Here is an 18858-nt window from a genome sequence, read left to right as displayed (position 1 = left end):
CAGGCTCCAAATCAAATAACGATTTGAGCTGATTTAAAAGTGCAGTCGACCATTATTATGTTTCTCACCATGTAACAGAATTAATTGATTTTAACCTTTTAACTACTCTAATGTCACATATGTTGAATTTATTTACTTTAATTATTTAAAGTGTTTATTTAGGATGCATTGTAGGGTGGATTTAGGTGTGTACAATTTATTTGTAATATTATTATCAATTAATATTCCCATTCAGTCAGTTCTTTGCATCTTCAAAAGAGAGCTTTGACAATCGTCCCCTGCACTAGAGACGCCAGTCGCGCTTTCTTCATTTGCATGAAATCTAACATGCACACAAAAAAATCCAGTATATTTTTAGAAATACTGGTAGTATATTCTATACCTCTCTATAACTACACACAAGTAAAGGTATTGTCATACAGGGAGCAGTGCTGTCCAGTGTCAAGCAGCCTCTACAATGACAGAGGTGCGTCCCCCTGTTTATCTAAAGAGCGTCTTTGAGATTCCATCTGGACTTTCAAAGAGCTCCCATCAAATGCAATTATATCGATGTATGAGATCACAAGGTAGGATGGGAATTTTTTTTTAGATAAGGTTGACCTTGTTTTCTTTCTATGCTGCATTGTGGCAACTTTTACATCTGTCCTCTGTCCCTTCATGCTGCGCGCCGTGATGGGGAAATCAGCAGAAAAGTGACCTCACTTTGTCTGTCTAGGATAACAGTTTAGAGATTCCTTACTCCATCCGTCTTGAGTGGACATTCACTTCACAATGAGGGTCACTCTCTATGATGAGTCTCTCATTGGACCATTTAATGATTTAACCTTGTGAAACCATATTTATTTAGAGTACAATTTAAAAGCCATTATATCTGACATTGGATGAAATAGTTAGCAACAGGCACAATATAAACTAAATTTCTTCACTACAGATCAATATTCAGTATACACCAGTAAGATGTTGTGAGCCTCCATCTATACTGCTGAATGCTACATTACTCTCAGGAGATGGTGTTTTATGGACTTTTTTTGGCCTCAGGGTGAGCTGAATGGTTCAATGGTCTGATGTTTCATTTTCGGGAACACCACTTTGCAAAATGGTTCAATAATCTGTGTGAAAATGGGTTAAAAAAACTAAATTTTACAACAGGAGCATGCTTCCATCGTTAGGTAATTCCCCTCATGAGCCATGGGTTAGGGTTAGGGTTAGACCTGGAAGAAGAATCTTACCTATTCAAGTGTGCCTGCAAAGCAGCCAAACAGAATGAAATATTCAAATGTAGCTTTAATTCTACATCTTTTACACGGATCATTAGCTGGTGAGGACTTTTGGCATCAAGTGGATTTTCCAAAACATCTATAAAACCATCTGTTGGTAACAGCATCACTTTAGCCGACAAAATATATGGTTGCCAGCTAGAAGTGTTAATCTACTTCCTTATGCCTCTGAAATTAAGAACTAATTCTTTCAAACACAATGAAAGAGTTTTCAATGGTTAATCTGGTCTGTGCAAGAATGGAGAGCTCGAAAGACATAGCAACAGTAACTAAGGGGAGCAGAGGCTTAGCTTACAGTTAATTAATACCAAATAAACTAATCCATTGTGGTGCAGGGAGCCAGCAGAGGTTTTATTTAAGGTTTGAATGAGAGGTATCTCAAAGAAGTTTAGTCAGAGGTTGTGGATGTTACATAAAGGCTTTGAGACCATAGTGTAGTAGTTGAAGTGGAGACCATGACAATGGATGGAACGACGGAAAGTCGTTAATGCTTTCTAGCCTAATTCTCACCTGACTCTTGCCAAATATTCCATCAGACTGTTCTTTAAAACCTTTTTGCATTCAAATGCTGTTAAACTCCATCCGTACACTGGTACTAGAGTTATTCAAGTGGCATCAAACCGTGACGTCACCCATTAATTTGTGAACGGCTGTTTTGAAGCCTCGAGTTTGGCATTTTGTCCAGCGCCATCTTGTTTTTTGAAACCAGAAGTTACCATATTTGGTACTAACCGTCAATCACATGGTGTTCATACCCCAATGCCTACTGTGCTTTATCGTCCATAATTAACAAAATGAACATCATGTTGTATTGAAAAAGACTTGAAACTTGGTTGGGATTAAAAACTCTGTACAAAAATGTTTACTTGCTACATAAATTACTGTAAGTGAGAAGTAGGGTCATTTTCTCATGGACTCCTATAGAAACAGATTTGTTTGTGCAACTGACCACTGTGATGAACAATGCGTCTCTACTTCCTACCACTATCCAGAAATCAAGCTAAAATATTACATTTCATTATTTATTACATTTCATTTAGCTGACGCTTTTATCCAAAGCGACTTACAATAAGTGCATTCAACCATGAGGGTACAAACCCAGAACAACAAGAATCAAGAAAGTACAATTTCTTCAAAAAAGCAAAACTACAAAGTGCTATAAGTAAGTGGCATTTAAGTGCTACTAAATTGTTAGTTTAAAATTTTATTCAAGGTATAGTCGGAAGAGATGTGTTTTTAGTTTGCGGCGGAAGATGTATAGACTTTCTGCTGTCCTGATGTCAATGTGGAGCTCATTCCACCATTTAGGAGCCAGGACAGCAAACAGATATCCCAGATACAATCGCTGCTATCTTGTGCATTTAGAGCCAGATTCTGTGCGATTGGGGGATGGAGCCATGAAAGTGAGGTCCCACCAATATATCCGTGCTCGACCAATCACATATCAGTCTCAGCTGTCAAACTTGATGTTTCACTCTGTGTTTATAGCATCAAATAACTAATTGAAACCAAAGTTACTGAAAATGTTTTAACGTGTACCTCTCATTTGTTAACATGTTATTATTCCTTCAGCCAGCCACCAGCGGGCAATATTATTATTATGTTATATTATTATAATAGGCCATGTTTGCAGCCAGTGGAGTCTCCCTCTGATGGCCATTGGACCGAATACAGGTTTCAAGGCACTTCCACATTAGCTTCACTTTGCAGAGTCTATGGAATTATTGCAATAGCTGTGAGTTCATTTCAAATAATAAATCTGATTTATTCAGAATCAAATTTAATATGTTAAGGAGATGTTTTTGTGATTGAAGAACAGGCAAGAAGGAAATGCTCAGGTTCAGTCTTTGTTTAGCTGGCAGACATTTGTTGAAGGTTTTCCTCACCTCCTGATTAAACCTTTGATGTGTAAATAAGAAATGATAATTACCCTGACCTTTGAGACTCGGTTCAACTGTCTACTGAAAAAGTTTGACACTTGCAATTTAAATGCACCACCACGCCACACTGATATCATTATTAATGAGTTTAAGTGCTTGAATAGACTCATTAATCCTTAGTTCAAATACGAATTTGACATTTCCACATGCATATTAAAACTGTTTAATTCCATGCATGTGAATATAGAAAAAGTAGTGGCACTAAAGACACTCACACATAAACCACTTCCACTTGAATTTAGGGTCCCCCTGGCTTCTTGTCTGCTTCTCTCTGCTTCTTCAGTGCAGAGGATCCGATGAATGGGAACATTGTGAAAGGTCATTTTAAAATGGGTGCTTCTGATTGAAAATACCTTACACAAGAGGAAAAACATATAGAATAGGTCAAGAGCTGCTATTTTTTTCAATTTCTGAATAAAAAGCACATAATGCACATGAATCGCTTTTTAGCAGATTACGGTCTGCACTGTTATTGAGTGTAGACCATTTTTTTGTATTCCTGAGGATTTGCATTTTCTGTGTGCATGTACTGAACCCGTTGTTCTTTGCTGTTTTTCATATATGATTAGATGTTTGATTGGACAGTAGTTGTCTATGATGCAGTTTAACAAAGGATGATAATGATTAAATTATCCGAACATTTAATTTGGCCAGCTGTTGAAAATATCTCAAAAACCTAACTAATGTAAGACCGTTTTAATTGGCAACATGTGGGATCTTTATTTAGACAAAATTATACTCCATTTAATGCTCACCGCTGCTCAGGCCTGAAGTGGGTGCTCACTCTTTACATTGTTCTCACTTGCTATGTTTTGTTTATTGACAGATTTTCCCTTAGCATGTTGCATATAAGCAAGTCAGTCAACAATCACACAGTCATTGTAAAAGTTTTTACATTTCTTAAATTAGCCCACAGGTGCCAATAGCTCTATTAAGCGGCTGCTAATGACCCACAAGTTAGGCAAGGCAAGGCAGTTTTATTTATAAAGCACATGATTACATACACAGATGATAACTAATGAAGGCCGGTAAATCAGATAAACACAACAGATCCAGCCTCCAAAATATTAACATTAAAGGTAAATTGCAGATGGGAAATTAGAAACAAAGCAATTATCTATGACTTACTGCCCATCAGAAACTGAGCATCAGTGCTAAATGAATTATAATAGTCATCACAGGCCTGAGATACTCTGAGAAGGGATCATTCTAGGAAAACACACAACAAAGAGGCATGTGGTCTTTCTTTCTCGAAAAATCGAACACAGTCAACCTTCCATACATTTGTCTGTGACGTTCTCTCTAACCTGAGTGTGTGAGCAGCAATGGTTTTTGTATTGAAGTGCACATCAGGCTAATGGGTGCATACTGCTGGAAAACACAACTGCATTTAGACCAATTGACTCATGCTTCATCCCCATTATAATTGGTCATTCATTAGTAATAACAGGCTGTTATTTCCCATTAATCTCAATAGGAAGATTAGCACAGCTAATAAACAGTGATGTGAGTCATCATATGGCAGCAGTAGGTATTTTCTGCTTTATTTGGGGCTGAATTATACATTTAGTCTGTGCCTCACATCTCACACTGTACTGTTACACATCTGCTCTAAATAGTATTTTAACGATACGCTGCACTTCATTTTTCAGTCGGAGCACTATAGTTTTAATTAGTCCTTGGCTGCTTTGACAGAGATGAATTGCTGGCACACTAACTCTACATGTATTTTCTGCTTCTGCCTTGGTCCTGTGAAACTGATCTGTGTCACAGACTGAGGGCAAACAGTTCTCTGGCCCTCAGAGCAGCCATGTGTCCATATAGGGCATGGTACACATCCAAAGGACAAACCATCTGCAGTTCTGGAGTCATCTAAGTACACATTTGAAATTGATGATACTAATTTAGGAATGAAAACTGGCAGAGCGGGCTGGCCTGTAGTCTACTTGCTTCTACTGTAACGGCTGTGATCATTGCTGTTGCACCATGAAGCTATTTACATTCCTGTTGTTGGTAGATATATATCACAATATCCTGAACTTTACCCTGTCAGAGGCGCACAAATTCAGATTGTTAGTCAGACGAGAAGGCACGGTGGTACAGTGGATAGCACTGTCGCCTCACGACAACAATGTTCCTGGTTTGAATCCTGGTTTCTGTTTGGACTTCTCCTTGAGTTCGTGTGCATGCATTTTCTCCAACTTCCTCCAACAGCCTAAAGATGTGCTGATTGGGGTCAGGATGATTGGAGACTCTAAATTGCCGGACTGACATTTAAGTCTGGTGGTACAGACTCATAACTGTTTCTCTCCCTAAATTCATCATTTACACCATTATTGGTTATTTCCTATGATTTCTAAAACATTCTCAGTAAGAATAAAATGTTGATTAATTAAATTTTTGTTCTTTTAATTTGTCTCACAGGTTAGGATTCCCCATGATGATAATGACGTGTATGATTGGCATGTGCTACCTGCTGGCTACCCACATCGGACTTGGATGGAACATGTAATCCCCACCTGTTGTACATAACCAAAGAGACTGTGTATATTCACGTGTGTGCCAGAGGCGGCCTCAGGCATCCCGGGGCCTTACCCCCATAAAACAACATAATGAGAAAACAATGCAAGGATTCCAGTTGGTTCTCATGGTATATTTTCTGATTTAAATGCATTATGTACACTTTCAGAATAATGGACAGCTCAACATAAGCTAGAAATTATCATAGCATTTCCCTTAAAATCACAGGATCCAAATAATCTAGATGGTTTATCATAGGGCGTCTGGTGCTTCTTTCATTCTCACTCTGCCCCCTGAACACCTCCTCCTGCACTATATGTAACTTTAGTTAGTGGACATGATCTCCAACGAGAAGCATCAGAAGCTTAAACTGAAGGAATCAGTCCAAGAGCGTTCAAGAGTAATGTCAAACTATAGATCAGTATATACAGAAGTCATTCAAAACCAACGTTCATCTCCGATATTCACAGAGGACACTTATCAAGAATTCCTGGGTGGTCCCGCCTGGCCTCCCTTGGCAGAATCGAGGTGACAAACTGAAAACCACATGTATTTAGTTATTAATCGATGATGTCGGAAGAGAAATTGAGATCATTCCGGTCACTTAAACCCTGATGTCCTGGCTGTGAGCATCTCATGTTGGGTGTAGCAGATGAACTACATGCGTAGCATCGATGCAGTCGTCCATGTCTGGATCGATGCATCAAAAACATTGATACATTTTCCTCTAGTGAGTGGTCAAGCGATTGACAGGCTTTGTTTTCTGCTCATGAAAACTGCCTAACTGCTCAGATAAACAGGCAAACAGACTTAATATCCACTTGTGGCTGCAGAGGCTCAGTTAAAGTAACAAAGTGTTGCTTTAGTTGTGTTTTTTTTTACAAAAAAAAACATATGGAATGCGGAGAAGCCTCTCCCTTCTCTGGAGCATCTATTCTGTACTTAATAGTACTATTACTTAATTACTTAAAAAAGTAACACTCAAATGAAATTTACCATAAAGGCAACGCTGCGGTAGAATAAAGCCCGCACAGCTCCCGCAGTCCACTGGGCCCTGTCACCACATCTATAGAACAATACAGTGAATCCTGTCTGTACAGTATCAGGTTGGTTAGATCAGTGGTTCTCAACCTTTTTTCAGTGATGTTCCCCCTGTGAAATATTTTTTCAGCCAAGTACCCCCTAACCAGCGCAAAGCATTTTTGGTTGAAAAAAGGATGTAATACACAGCGCTGTGCCATCAGTGTCTGATTTATTAAACACTTATATTTTATTGAATATTTATTAAATAACTATTTTGAAAGGATTTTTGAATGGATGCCAATTTTAAATATATATTTTTTTAATCTCATGTACCCCCTGGAGTGCCTTCACGTACCCCCATTTGAGAACCACTGGGTTAGATGGTAGCTACAGCCTAGTTATAGTTACTGACAGTGTTGGCAAGATCTGTTAACAGTTAATAACAGTATTCAAGTTCTTTCTCCAATATATCATTTTATATAAGTTATAGTTTGCCATAATATTTTATTCATAATCAGAATATTTTACTCATTGCTTATTTATTATATTAGGGTTTCATATCACCTACAGGGTGTTTGTCTTGTTCAAGATAAGCTAGAGAACAATAGGCTACTACAAAACAGTCACAAATACAGAACAGCCCATTTCATGAATAAAAATACAGGCAACAATAAAAACATTTATGTTTATTGGTATTTTAACATAACTTAAAATGAAACAGAGAGATTGGTGAGTGTGAATCAGACCAACTTGATCGTAAAGACAGTGATTGACAGGAGGAATACACTACAGACGAAGGGGGACACCTCAGTAACGTTTGCAAGAGATGAAAGAGAATCCACGGTGCACCTCACAGCTTCAGGGTCAGGTGAGGGTGAACCCAGAGTGTGTCCCGCAGTAGCGTCAGAGAATAATAGCCAGTGTGCCTTCAATAACTCCAGCAGTTTAAGTAAATTAACTCCACAATCTATTAAATTTGTCTGTTTGAAATGATATCCTCACTATGGCCCTTTGACGGATGGGACCTGTTTGAAGCTAAGGCTGCCGGTAGTGTGCTCATACATGTGACCAACACCTCCCTGCTCACTGTAATGTGATGTGTAGCCCGATTGAGTGATCAGATTACAGGCACTGTTTGAAGCATTGTAGCCATAGTATATTTTTAACGTAAATGGGTCTTTGAGTAAAGTGCAGACCATCAGGGACCAGACTTACCGGAGCTTTGACCAAAAAAAGAGTTTTTACTGACAAAAATGGCTCGAACAATCCACGATGCTGAACATGGTGCTACTGCCTCAGTGGGTACAGCTGGTGTAAGTGATCCAGTCCAGTCGCCTCTGATGTCAGACTCTTTGTCATTTTCTAAATTCATGTGCTCTGTTTACAACCACAGCAAATGATCTCTGTTGACTAGTATCACACTGATTTTCTCTTAGAGACGTAGAACACTGGTCATGATTTATTCCCCCTCAGTTCACCAAGTGTATAATGTTCATATTTTAATGGAACCACAAGACCCACTGAAAGGGATTTTATAACGGTTTGTGTCAAATAGTACTTTGTTGGATTCAGAAATCTCAGCGGTCTGTGACTGAGTCTGAACAACTAAAATCAAAGACATTTGACAGATTATTTAATTACAGATGAAATAACACAGGTATAGATCTAAACTCTGTATACTATATATTGTACTGTGTACACAATGATCTCATGTAACCTCATTGATTTAGTTCAGTTAACCATGTAGAAGCAGTTTAATCATGTAAATAGTGTCACATGAAACAGGCAACAACTTTGTAGCCCTTTCCAGTTAAACTATTTATCGCACTGCCCCGCCTGAATGTCCTGGAAACTTTCAGAATGTTCAGACAAAGATCAACATGAATAAAGTTTGTGATGTTTCTGGATTTTATTTGGCTCTGAATGATTTTGTCTGATTCTTATAAGAAGTGATACTTAGCCTGAAGGAACAGTTACTTAGTCCTTTGTGGATTTTGGGACTTCAGTCTGAGAACATTACCCTGATTACGTCAGGCTTCTGATGATCATCAGGGTTTTCTCAGACTGAGTTTGAAGACTTCAAATTTGCTTTTGAAAGTGGGGAAATGGAGTTTAAAAGAAATGGGAATTTACCACAGACTGTATTTAAAGATGTATAACATGACTGCTCCCTAAAAGTGAATCCAAAGTGTCTTGATTCCCCCTTGTGGCAGGCTGCAGTATAGATATATACACGTTTGTCAACATTTGTTAAAGTGTCAATTTCAGTTTTGTTTTAGTTATTTAATGCTATAAAAACAAGGTAAAACATCATGATTGACAGCTGAAACTCACTCCCAATGAGTTGAGCGCGTGTATCAACTCAATACCATGACTCCATTCCCTGATCGCTTCAGTGCGAGATGCATTTGTTTCTAGGTTATTTTAGCTTAATTTCTGGGTAGTGGGTGGAAGTGGAGACTTGTAGTCCATCTTTATTTACAGTTTATGGTATTTACTAGACATGTAGTATCAGATGTTTTCAGAGATATTGCAGTATATATAACATAGACGAAGTAGCTTATGGATATGGAGCCCGACTTAAACGTGATGCTTGTCTGTTTGAGGCGTTATGGTGCAGCACTTCCTGGCGCTCAAAGCACCTGTTCAGTAACGCCTCAAATAGCCAGCATCAAATTTTATATATTTTTTGGTATATTGTCAACATCTGTTGTCACTCACTTCTGTTGTGGTTGTGATCTTGAGTGAGACGTCTCGGCCCCCATGAATGGACGTGACATCGGGTTCAGATATTTCAACCACAGATGATTAATGACACTGAGACCTGTTGTGTCTAAGGCCTGTGACTCTCACATTCTTCTCAACTTGATATGAGAGAAATGTGCTGTTATCTTCCCTGTTCTTTAGTAACACTCGTTATTGCTCTGTCCACGCACTCTTTCCCACTTTAGATTCATTCTTCCCATCCACACAATGTGAGAAATCACCAGATGTGTAGCCGGTGAGGTCATCAGGTACTTAACAAAATTGCAACACTGTTCATCTACATGAACTGAGTTCTCATTTGATGCTGTGTTTTACAGTATTTCCTCACAAGTCACAATGTTGTTCTCCTGCAGTTCTACTCTTAACGTTTATTGGCAGCAACTGAGAGTCAAAGTGACTTTCATGTTGCCTTTAATGAGACTGACTCTGGGCCAAATAGAACCACACTACACAGATTGATGTCTGCACCTCCTATAGGTCTGTTGTTTCACATTAAAACTCCCGGGAGAGTTGTTGTGAATTGGGAATCTGTTTGTGTCGTGCACTTTGTTGCCATTAGAGAGCCGTGGTCTGGATCACACTGTTCATTAGCACCTAATTAATTAAAGACAATTCCACACTGTTATACATCATTGATGCTTTTAATGTGTTGCAGGACTTGAGGTAATTTATGGCTGCAGGTTGAAACCCTGTGGGAGTAATTTACTTATACACAGAGAAAAGCTATTGATACCATATGTTCCAAAACAAACATTTGGTATATATGGTGTATTTTCACTGTCAGGCTTAAGATATTTGTGAAACTTGAATTTGTTCATATTTTAGATAACTGGCACCAGTTCCTGTTTGTGATGTACCCATGGAAGAATACTGACAACTTTACTAGGTTACACTGAAACTGAAGAAAATGGTTGTCTTTTAAAGTACTTGTTTTTTAAAACTTAAAAGTGATTGTTTACATGTTTATTTGCAGTAATTGAACTGAGTTATGACTCAGAGAAGAAGCACAGATTTTAATACAGATTTTCAGCGATCAGCTCTCACTGACCACTTGTAATGCCCTAGTTGAAATGAAAAGAAAGTGGTAAGAAAACTGCTCATGCACATAATTAGTCCAGAGCACGGTGTGGTTAAAGCTGATCATGTTGTATTTGAGTCGCGTCTGCGTGCGACACTATTGCTTCTCTGACCATATGAACTAATTAATTATACCGCTTCAATGAGAATTCATTCGATTTCCTCTAAGAAGCCTCCTCTATCCAGGACTAATGCTCCTATTCATCAGGAAGGGATTAAACATGTTCTGCCCTCTGTAATTAAGAAGTGGAGTGAGGGAGCTTAAGAGGATTCACTTTAAAGGCTAGTAAAAAAAAAACTTGGATGCTCTTGTTACAAGAAGTGATACAATACGGACTGAAATAAACATTTTCTTCTTTCATCACCCAGACATAAGCTGTTTTCAGACATGACCTGCGGGTAAAATCTGGAGAATTGCTACCCGCACTTTCCCTTTCACACATGCACAACGCATGTGTCAGCTCTTATCGCCACCAATTCTCTAGACATGTTTGTCGGTGTCTTCTATGTGTGTCAATGCTTCTTTCATCTGGAGATATTTGATTTCTTTTAGTTTTCTTGTTCATTTTTTCTTTTGCATCTGCCATGCGTTAGAAGCATCATCAACCCCCCCACTCGCTCATGGTGAATCCGGGGGGGGGGGCGGGGGGGGGGGGGGGGGGGGGGGGGGGTTCAGAGGGCATACCTCCTAGAAGGCCTTGGTTTTTAATAAGACTGTGTGTATTATGGAATACCACATGATGAACAGTTGCTGATGATTATTACATTACATTACATTACATTTCATTTAGCTGACGCTTTTATCCAAAGCGACTTACAATAAGTGCATTCAACCATGAGGGTACAAACCCAGAACAACAAGAATCAAGAAAGTACAATTTCTTCAAAAAAGCAAAACTACAAAGTGCTATAAGTAAGTGCCATTTAAGTGCTACTAAATTGTTAGTTTTAAAAATGTTATTCAAGGTATTGTCGGAAGAGGTGTGTTTTTAGTTTGCGGCGGAAGATGTGTAAACTTTCTGATGTCCGGATGTCAATGGGGAGCTCATTCCACCATTTAGGAGCCAGGACAGCAAACAGTCGTGATTTTGATGAGTGTTTAGTGATTAGAAGGCTGTAGACATTCAAAATGTATTTACAGGGTAAAAAAACCCTAAAACGAACTTCAGATTTGAAAACAAGGTACGACAGAGAACAAATACATAATTATACTCGACAGTGCATGGATGATAATGTTCACTCAGCTATAAATAGAAGGCAGAGATTCCACAGATGCACAGTGCAGTGCTGAACAAGCTGCACAGTGATTTGTCATGCTGCTGTGAGGGCTGCCGTATATCATCAGTAAAGCACAAACCTTTTGCAGGTCTCAGTGGAACACAGAGAGAGCATTTGATTTCAGTGAATCTATAAGAAAGGATCTTTATGTTTTTGCACAGTGTTTTGGATTTTACTGTAAAATCACTGAGTTAGAAATTCTAAATAGTTTTGCATGGTCGTGATCAGTTGTGTTTATAAGTGTGTCTTTGAACAAGAGTGTGCAGCCACACTGCTTTGAACTGATGCTAACATGCTGGTGTTCAATATTTAAGTATTTATATTCCACCATCTTATTTCAGCATGTTATAATGCTAACCTGTGCTATTTATTACTAAATGCAAAGTTAAAATACAAAAGATTTTAACTTTTAAGTAAGGTTTTTGACAAGGTGATGATGAAAAATGGAAATTCAGGCCATCAGAGGATAAATCTGTTGTTTGTTTTTTAATTTTGAGAATTTGTGTTGGACTCATTTTTGAATTTGTAGACTTTTTGACATTTGGACTCCTAATCCTGTGTTTGGTCTTTGCTTTTGTTTATTTTGATGTTTGGACTTAATTTGTACTCATGGATTTTGGCCTTGCTTTTTCATTGACTTTGGTTTTTGGATCAATTGTTTGCACTTTGAGTTTATTACTTCCTGTTTTGCTTCATAGCGTCTGTTGTGTCTGTCCCTTGCTTTGCTTCCGTCTTTGTCTAGGTTCCCTCCTTTGTGATTGGCTGCCCCGCCCTGGTGTGTTTCTCCTGTTATTCAACAATCTTTGTTCTTGGTTCGTCTGTTCAGTCATGTTGAGTTTGCACAATTAGTTCCTTGCTGGGTTCCCTTGTGTTTCCCGTCCGTCCTGAGCGTCTGCTGATGTTTCTGCTGCCTGTGTTTTTGTGTTTTGGGTTCCTGTCTGTTATTAAATATCCTTTTGCACCTTCGGCTGTGTTTGGGTCCTGCTACTTAGAAACCTTACATTGAAACCATTTGTGAACCTCCTGATAGCACTCCAGGTCAAATCAGATGAGGTCTTTTGGGACCATGATCATTTGTTCATCCTGCTTTTTTTGCTCTGTTTTTGGTCTCAAAGTCCTGAAGGAACATTCTGGCTCTTCAGCTTCTAAATTCTGCTAAATAAGGCTTTTCTCAAAAATGGCTGGCTGCTGAAAGGAAATAAGTAAAGATTGAGCTGAAAGATGTTGCTATTTATCTGTGGCCTTGTGATTATGAACAATATCCTTCACATTACAGTCATTAAAGTCAATTGATCCATCCAGTGTTGATAAAAAAAATGGATTGCTGCAGCTTTATAGTTTGATTATGTGCTGCTTTAACGCTTAATGTTGTTATCTGGCATGATGCCGAATTAAAACCAATGTGAAGATTTTTTGTGTTAAGTCGGGAATGGTTTTTCATCAGACTTTCAATAAAAGGAAACAAAAACAAGATAAGTAGCACAACATCAGTCCCCTGCTGTGTGCAGATTTGATTTCGTTGTTTGGGATTACAATTCTGCAGGTTGATGTGAAACAGATTTAATTTCATCAGTAAAGTTTATTGAAATCGTGAATTTGTTCCAGACAGCAGATTGCTGGTGCGTAACAGGTTCATTTAAAAACGGGTTTTAATTTCCCTTAATGACATTGAAGTTTTATCGATTATTAACTCACACACAGATGAGAACTGTTTGATAGAACTGAAGCTACAAGTAGATTTGTGGAAAGACGCAAAATTGTTTGATTAGAATTTGTAGTTTTATTTTTCGCTTGATGCGACAGAGTAATCGGAACACACATTTGATAAGTAAATTTTGATGCTTTTAACCTTTTCTTTGTTTCAATAAGATGCTAAACATCAGATGACCAATCAACATTTACTGACAATCCCACAATTAGCCAATATTATAATCCAATATCCATTGCTTTCCCATTGGGTTTAACAGCCCAGCTTAATGCAGGGGAGTTTTATTAATTGCCTGTCATGAATGAATAAATGTTTGTTCACTGTGATAAATTGCTTGTTTTATTTTGAAGGCTCAAACTTGAGTTCCATCGTATAGTGGAATTAATGGGAGGTAGAAAATGGAAATAGAATTCATGGTGTATTTAAAAATCCAAACAATGAAGACAATACATGGAATGTTTAGTTGCAGGAATAAAACATCTAAATTCACTGTCATGGTCTTTTTTCTTTTTTTTTACCTGCCAGTTTGGAATGTTCTGTTCTCTTGTCCTGTGTCAAAGCTCCGGAGCTACTTCAGAATGATTCCTTGTCATTAGTGAGTCCTCCTCAAACAGTTCTACAATATACTGTCACTTTTTATTGATTGTGTGCTGGACTTTGTGTGCAGAGGTTTTAATAAACTGTCTATGGTGCAGAGTGAAGTTAGAAAACTTTGTCTTCATCCTACCTAGTTTATGTGCAATGAAGATTTTATAGTCAATGTTTTTCATAGGGTTAGGGTTTTTCATAAAATAATACTGACATTAATTTATTACTGTTCTTTTCAAAATCAAAGCTCTGTAATTTGGCTTGATATGAAGCATGGCACCACCAAAACTTAAGTTGTGCTTTTACTTTGAAGATAAATTGCTAAAAAGGATGTGATTCGATGACGGTTGTTGCCATCATGACATGACCTGCAGGAGCCGTGAATGTCTGTCACTATGGTGAACAAAAGTTAATCAAATGATCATAATGATCACTACTTAGTACGGGTTGACCCAATTGTCGTCCACTGCTCTAGTTTACATGGGAACATAGAAGAAAGCATGTTCAACTCAGATACACTGCATCACCCCCACTGACTGTTACAGAGCACTGGTCACGTGTTGGTTCTATTTTCATTATCATTGAACTGGCATAGCTGTCTACACACATTGTACATGTAATATGGTCAGACATACACTACCGTTCAAAAGTTTGGGGTCACTTAGAAATGTCCTTATTTTTCAAAGAAAAGCACTGTTTTTTTCAATGAAGATAACATTAAATGAATCAGAAATACACTCTATACATTGTTAATGTGGTAAATGACTATTCTAGGTGGAAACGTCTGGTTTTTAATGAAATATCTACATAGGTGTATAGAGGCCCATTTCCAGCAACTATCACTCCAGTGTTCTAATGGTACATTGTGTTTGCTAATCGCCTTAGAAGACTAATGGATGATTAGAAAACCCTTGTGCAATTATGTTAGCACAGCTGAAAACTGTTTTGCTGGTGAGAGAAGCTATAAAACTGGCCTTCCTTTGAGCTAGTTGAGTATCTGGAGCATCACATCTGTGGGTTCGATTATACTCTCAAAATGGCCAGAAAAAGAGAACTTTCATGTGAAACTCGCCAGTTTATTCTTGTTCTTAGAAATGAAGGCTATTCCATGCGAGAAATTGCGAAGAAACTGAAAATTTCCTACAACGGTGTGTACTACTCCCTTCAGAGAACAGCACAAATGGGCTCTAACCAGAGTAGAAAGAGAAGTGGGAGGCCCCGGTGCACCACTCAGCAAGAAGACAAGTATATTAGAGTCTCTAGTTTGAGAAATAGACGCCTCACAGGTCCTCAACTGGCAGCTTCTTTAAATGGTACCCGCAAAACGCCAGTGTCAACGTCGACAGTGAAGAGGCGACTCCGGGATGCTGGCCTTCTAGGCAGAGTGGCAAAGAAAAAGCCATATCTGAGACTGGCCAATAAAAAGAAAAGATTGATATGGGCAAAAGAACACAGACATTGGACAGAGGAAGATTGGAAAAAAGTGTTATGGACAGACGAATCAAAGTTTGAGGTGTTTGGATCACACAGAAGAACATTTGTGAGACGCAGAACAGGTGAAAAGATGCTGGAAGAGTGCCTGACGCCATCTGTCAAGCATGGTGGAGGTAATGTGATGGTCTGGGGCTGCTTTGGTGCTGGTAAAGTGGGAGATTTGTACAAGGTAAAAGGGATTTTAAATAAGGAAGGCTATCACTCCATTTTGCAATGCCATGCCATACCCTGTGGACAGCGCTTGATTGGAGCCAATTTCCTCCTACAACAGGACAATGACCCAAAGCACACCTCCAAATTATGCAAGAACTATTTAGGGAAGAAGCAGGCAGCTGGTATGCTGTCTGTAATGGAGTGGCCAGCGCAGTCACCAGATCTCAACCCCATTGAGCTGTTGTGGGAGCAGCTTGACCGTATGGTACGCAAGAAGTGCCCATCAAGCCAATCCAACTTGTGGGAGGGGCTTCAGGAAGCGTGGGGTGACATTTCTACAGATTACCTCAACAAATTAACAGCTAGAATGCCAAAGGTCTGCAATGCTGTGATTGCTGCAAATGGAGCATTCTTTGATGAAAGCAAAGTTTGAAGAACAAAATTAATATTTCAAATAAAAATCATTATTTCTAACCTTGTCAATGTCTTGACTATATTTTCTATTCATTTTGCAACTCATTTGATAAATAAAAGTGTGAGTTTTCATGGAAAACACGAAATTGTCTGGGTGACCCCAAACTTTTGAACGGTAGTGTACACCTGTTGGTTTTAGGAGCAGGTATAGATTAAGGATTTCCAGATGACCACTGGGAGCAGTGACTGAGGACAATGTGAAGGGTTAAGTCACTGTAGGTTTTCTTACACCAGGGAAATGTTAAAGCACCTGCTGTCACTGATGAACAAGTGTGACCAGACATGAACAACCTGGTGAATCACGTTGGAGTGTAGCCGTGCACACTCTCAGGCCCTGAAGGCTTCATAGCCCTGATGCAGCCTGAACACACACAGAGCCCCACTCGCCACCATATTGAAGTTATTTGTGATAATTATCTGTCACAGCCAACAGGAGTCATCAAAGGCCTATTATTTTCTTTTCAAACCAGCAGACAAGACGTTTGAAAGAGCCAAAGCTGCCGTGCCTCACTGTGCTTGAGCCTGAGATGTGATCACAGCTGATCAGAACTCACTCGCCTTGTTACTGTTCCATTCCCTCATAATGGAGCATTTGCATATCTATGATGGAAAATGCATGACGCTCTCAATGGCTCTTTGTTTATAGACATGTACGAGGTGATTGCAGAAATTGGGAAATAAGACTGCATGGCACTGACTTAATTGGATTTCTTATCTGGCCTTTGTGTGCATGAAGAAATAAACTTTGGGTGTGAGGGCTGAAGTCACGATCCATGCAGGGTTCAACTTTGTGCTTATTCAAACAACCTGCGATAAATCTACAGGTGTGAGCAAGCCATGTCTACACCAGGGCTAAGGTGGGCTAGGGTGGGCTATAGCCCTGCAACAAATCTATGCAGCCCCAATCAAGCCTAGGCTATATGCCTATTTTTATTTTTGATTATAAATATATAAATATTAAAGACTACTTATGAACATACAGCGGCTCGCTCCCAGTCAGCTCAATGCTGGGATTGTACCGTGTGTGTGGTGAGTGGGGGCGGAGCTTGTGCATATGAGGCTAGCTTGTGAGCGATGGACTGTTTTCTGATCAAAAGAAAAGTGTGGGTAGAAAATCAATGCTCAGTCTCTGTGTGGGAACTTTGTGTGCGAGGGGGGAAAAGGGATGACATGCACTTCTCCCTGTGGCTGCACTGTGGATATTTTTCATTTACATCTGAGGTTGTGATAGACATTTATTCTGTGACATTGTAACTAAGGTATCGCAGTGGGCCCATATGTAGTCAGCAGTGAAAGTTAATCTTGTTTGCTAAAGAAATGTACTTGTGAGATAACCAGTTTAGCGTATGTCAAATGTATGTGCACATTTTGGACATTGTTGATTTGATTTCTGATGCCTTTTTCCCCTGAAACATTATAATTGCACAGTTGTCTCGTTTTGCATATGGCATTAATGCACTTGTTTTTATTGTACTTTTAGATTTTTATTTTTATTGTCACCGTGGGTTCTCTCGGCTCGGAGCACACAGACACAGAGCTTGCTGCCCGGCTTCACTGGCACCTGGTTCTTTACACTGACTCTCCTGTTGATCTACAGTTTTTGTCTCCTGATCCAGTTGCTACTACATTAATAGGAGAGTGTGGTTAGTTAATTCGATAGAGTTGTGTTCATCAGCTCACCTGGCACTGCCCCTGCTGAGACCGCTCTGCGCTGCCTCTCTCTCTCCTAGAGCTGAGTGCCAGAACCACATCCACTTCCACAGATGTGTTTGCCTTATGAACTGTGGCTGCATGGGGGGGGGGGGGGGGGGGGGCTGTCTTGTTTGTTGGTATCTATTAATGGGACACAAATCTCAGCAATTAATCAAATACACAACTGCCAAATAATGTATTCACAATGCAATTTTATTTCGAGAGATCCATAAACCAAATTGCTATAATTTGACTATAAATGTCAGGTCAACAATGCTGAAATAGCTGGGCATGCATTACATGGCTGCAGTTCTGCAGATCGAGTCACACTTTCAGCACTTCAACACTAAAAGACACTTTAGTCAAAGTGTGAGAGGAAAAAATGTGTTCTAGCACCGGCTTTATTTGATTGAGTGGCAGTTTGGGATTTTTCAACATTTTATCGCCAACAAAATCGGACCAATCGCAAGGAAATGCGTCTTCAACTAATAAGTCTAATAAATCACTACTGACTCTCAACATTCATGCATCAGGCATCAGATGATTTATCATCATTAATAAACACCAACAAATGAGATTATATAGTTGTTAAACAGTACATTGCCTTAGAGGTGATTACGTCTGGTCACGTCTTTCCGCTGTAGCTGTGTGTGCTCCCGTGACCTGTATCAATTCTCGGCGGGAAGGCAGAACTTGACATAACATCAGTGCTGAAAGATGTTTTTTCATTTGCTTGTGGTCACTAATACACTAATCAAAAATGTAAGGGAACACTTAAATCACACATCAGATCTTGATGAAAAAAAGTATTCAAGTATAAAATCTTTACTGATGTACATTGTACAATTTGTTGAGAACAAAATGACGT

General features: G+C 39.0%; 1 protein-coding gene across 1 annotated transcript in view; it reads left to right on the top strand.

Moving 5' to 3' along the window:
• Positions 1-5834, top strand: part of oca2 (oculocutaneous albinism II) — a 43965-nt gene extending 38131 nt beyond the window's left edge. Inside the window, exon 24 of the mRNA XM_034582934.1 lies at positions 5642-5834. Within this exon, the coding sequence (XP_034438825.1) occupies positions 5642-5729 (88 nt within the window). The 3' untranslated portion in view covers positions 5730-5834. The remainder of the gene's footprint in view (positions 1-5641) is intronic.
• The last annotated feature ends 13024 nt before the right edge of the window (positions 5835-18858 follow it).

The sequence above is a fragment of the Hippoglossus hippoglossus genome, chromosome 4 (assembly GCF_009819705.1).
Source record: "Hippoglossus hippoglossus isolate fHipHip1 chromosome 4, fHipHip1.pri, whole genome shotgun sequence".
In the NCBI taxonomy this organism is placed as follows: Eukaryota; Metazoa; Chordata; class Actinopteri; order Pleuronectiformes; family Pleuronectidae; genus Hippoglossus; species Hippoglossus hippoglossus.
This window is presented reverse-complemented; position numbering and strand designations above follow the sequence as displayed.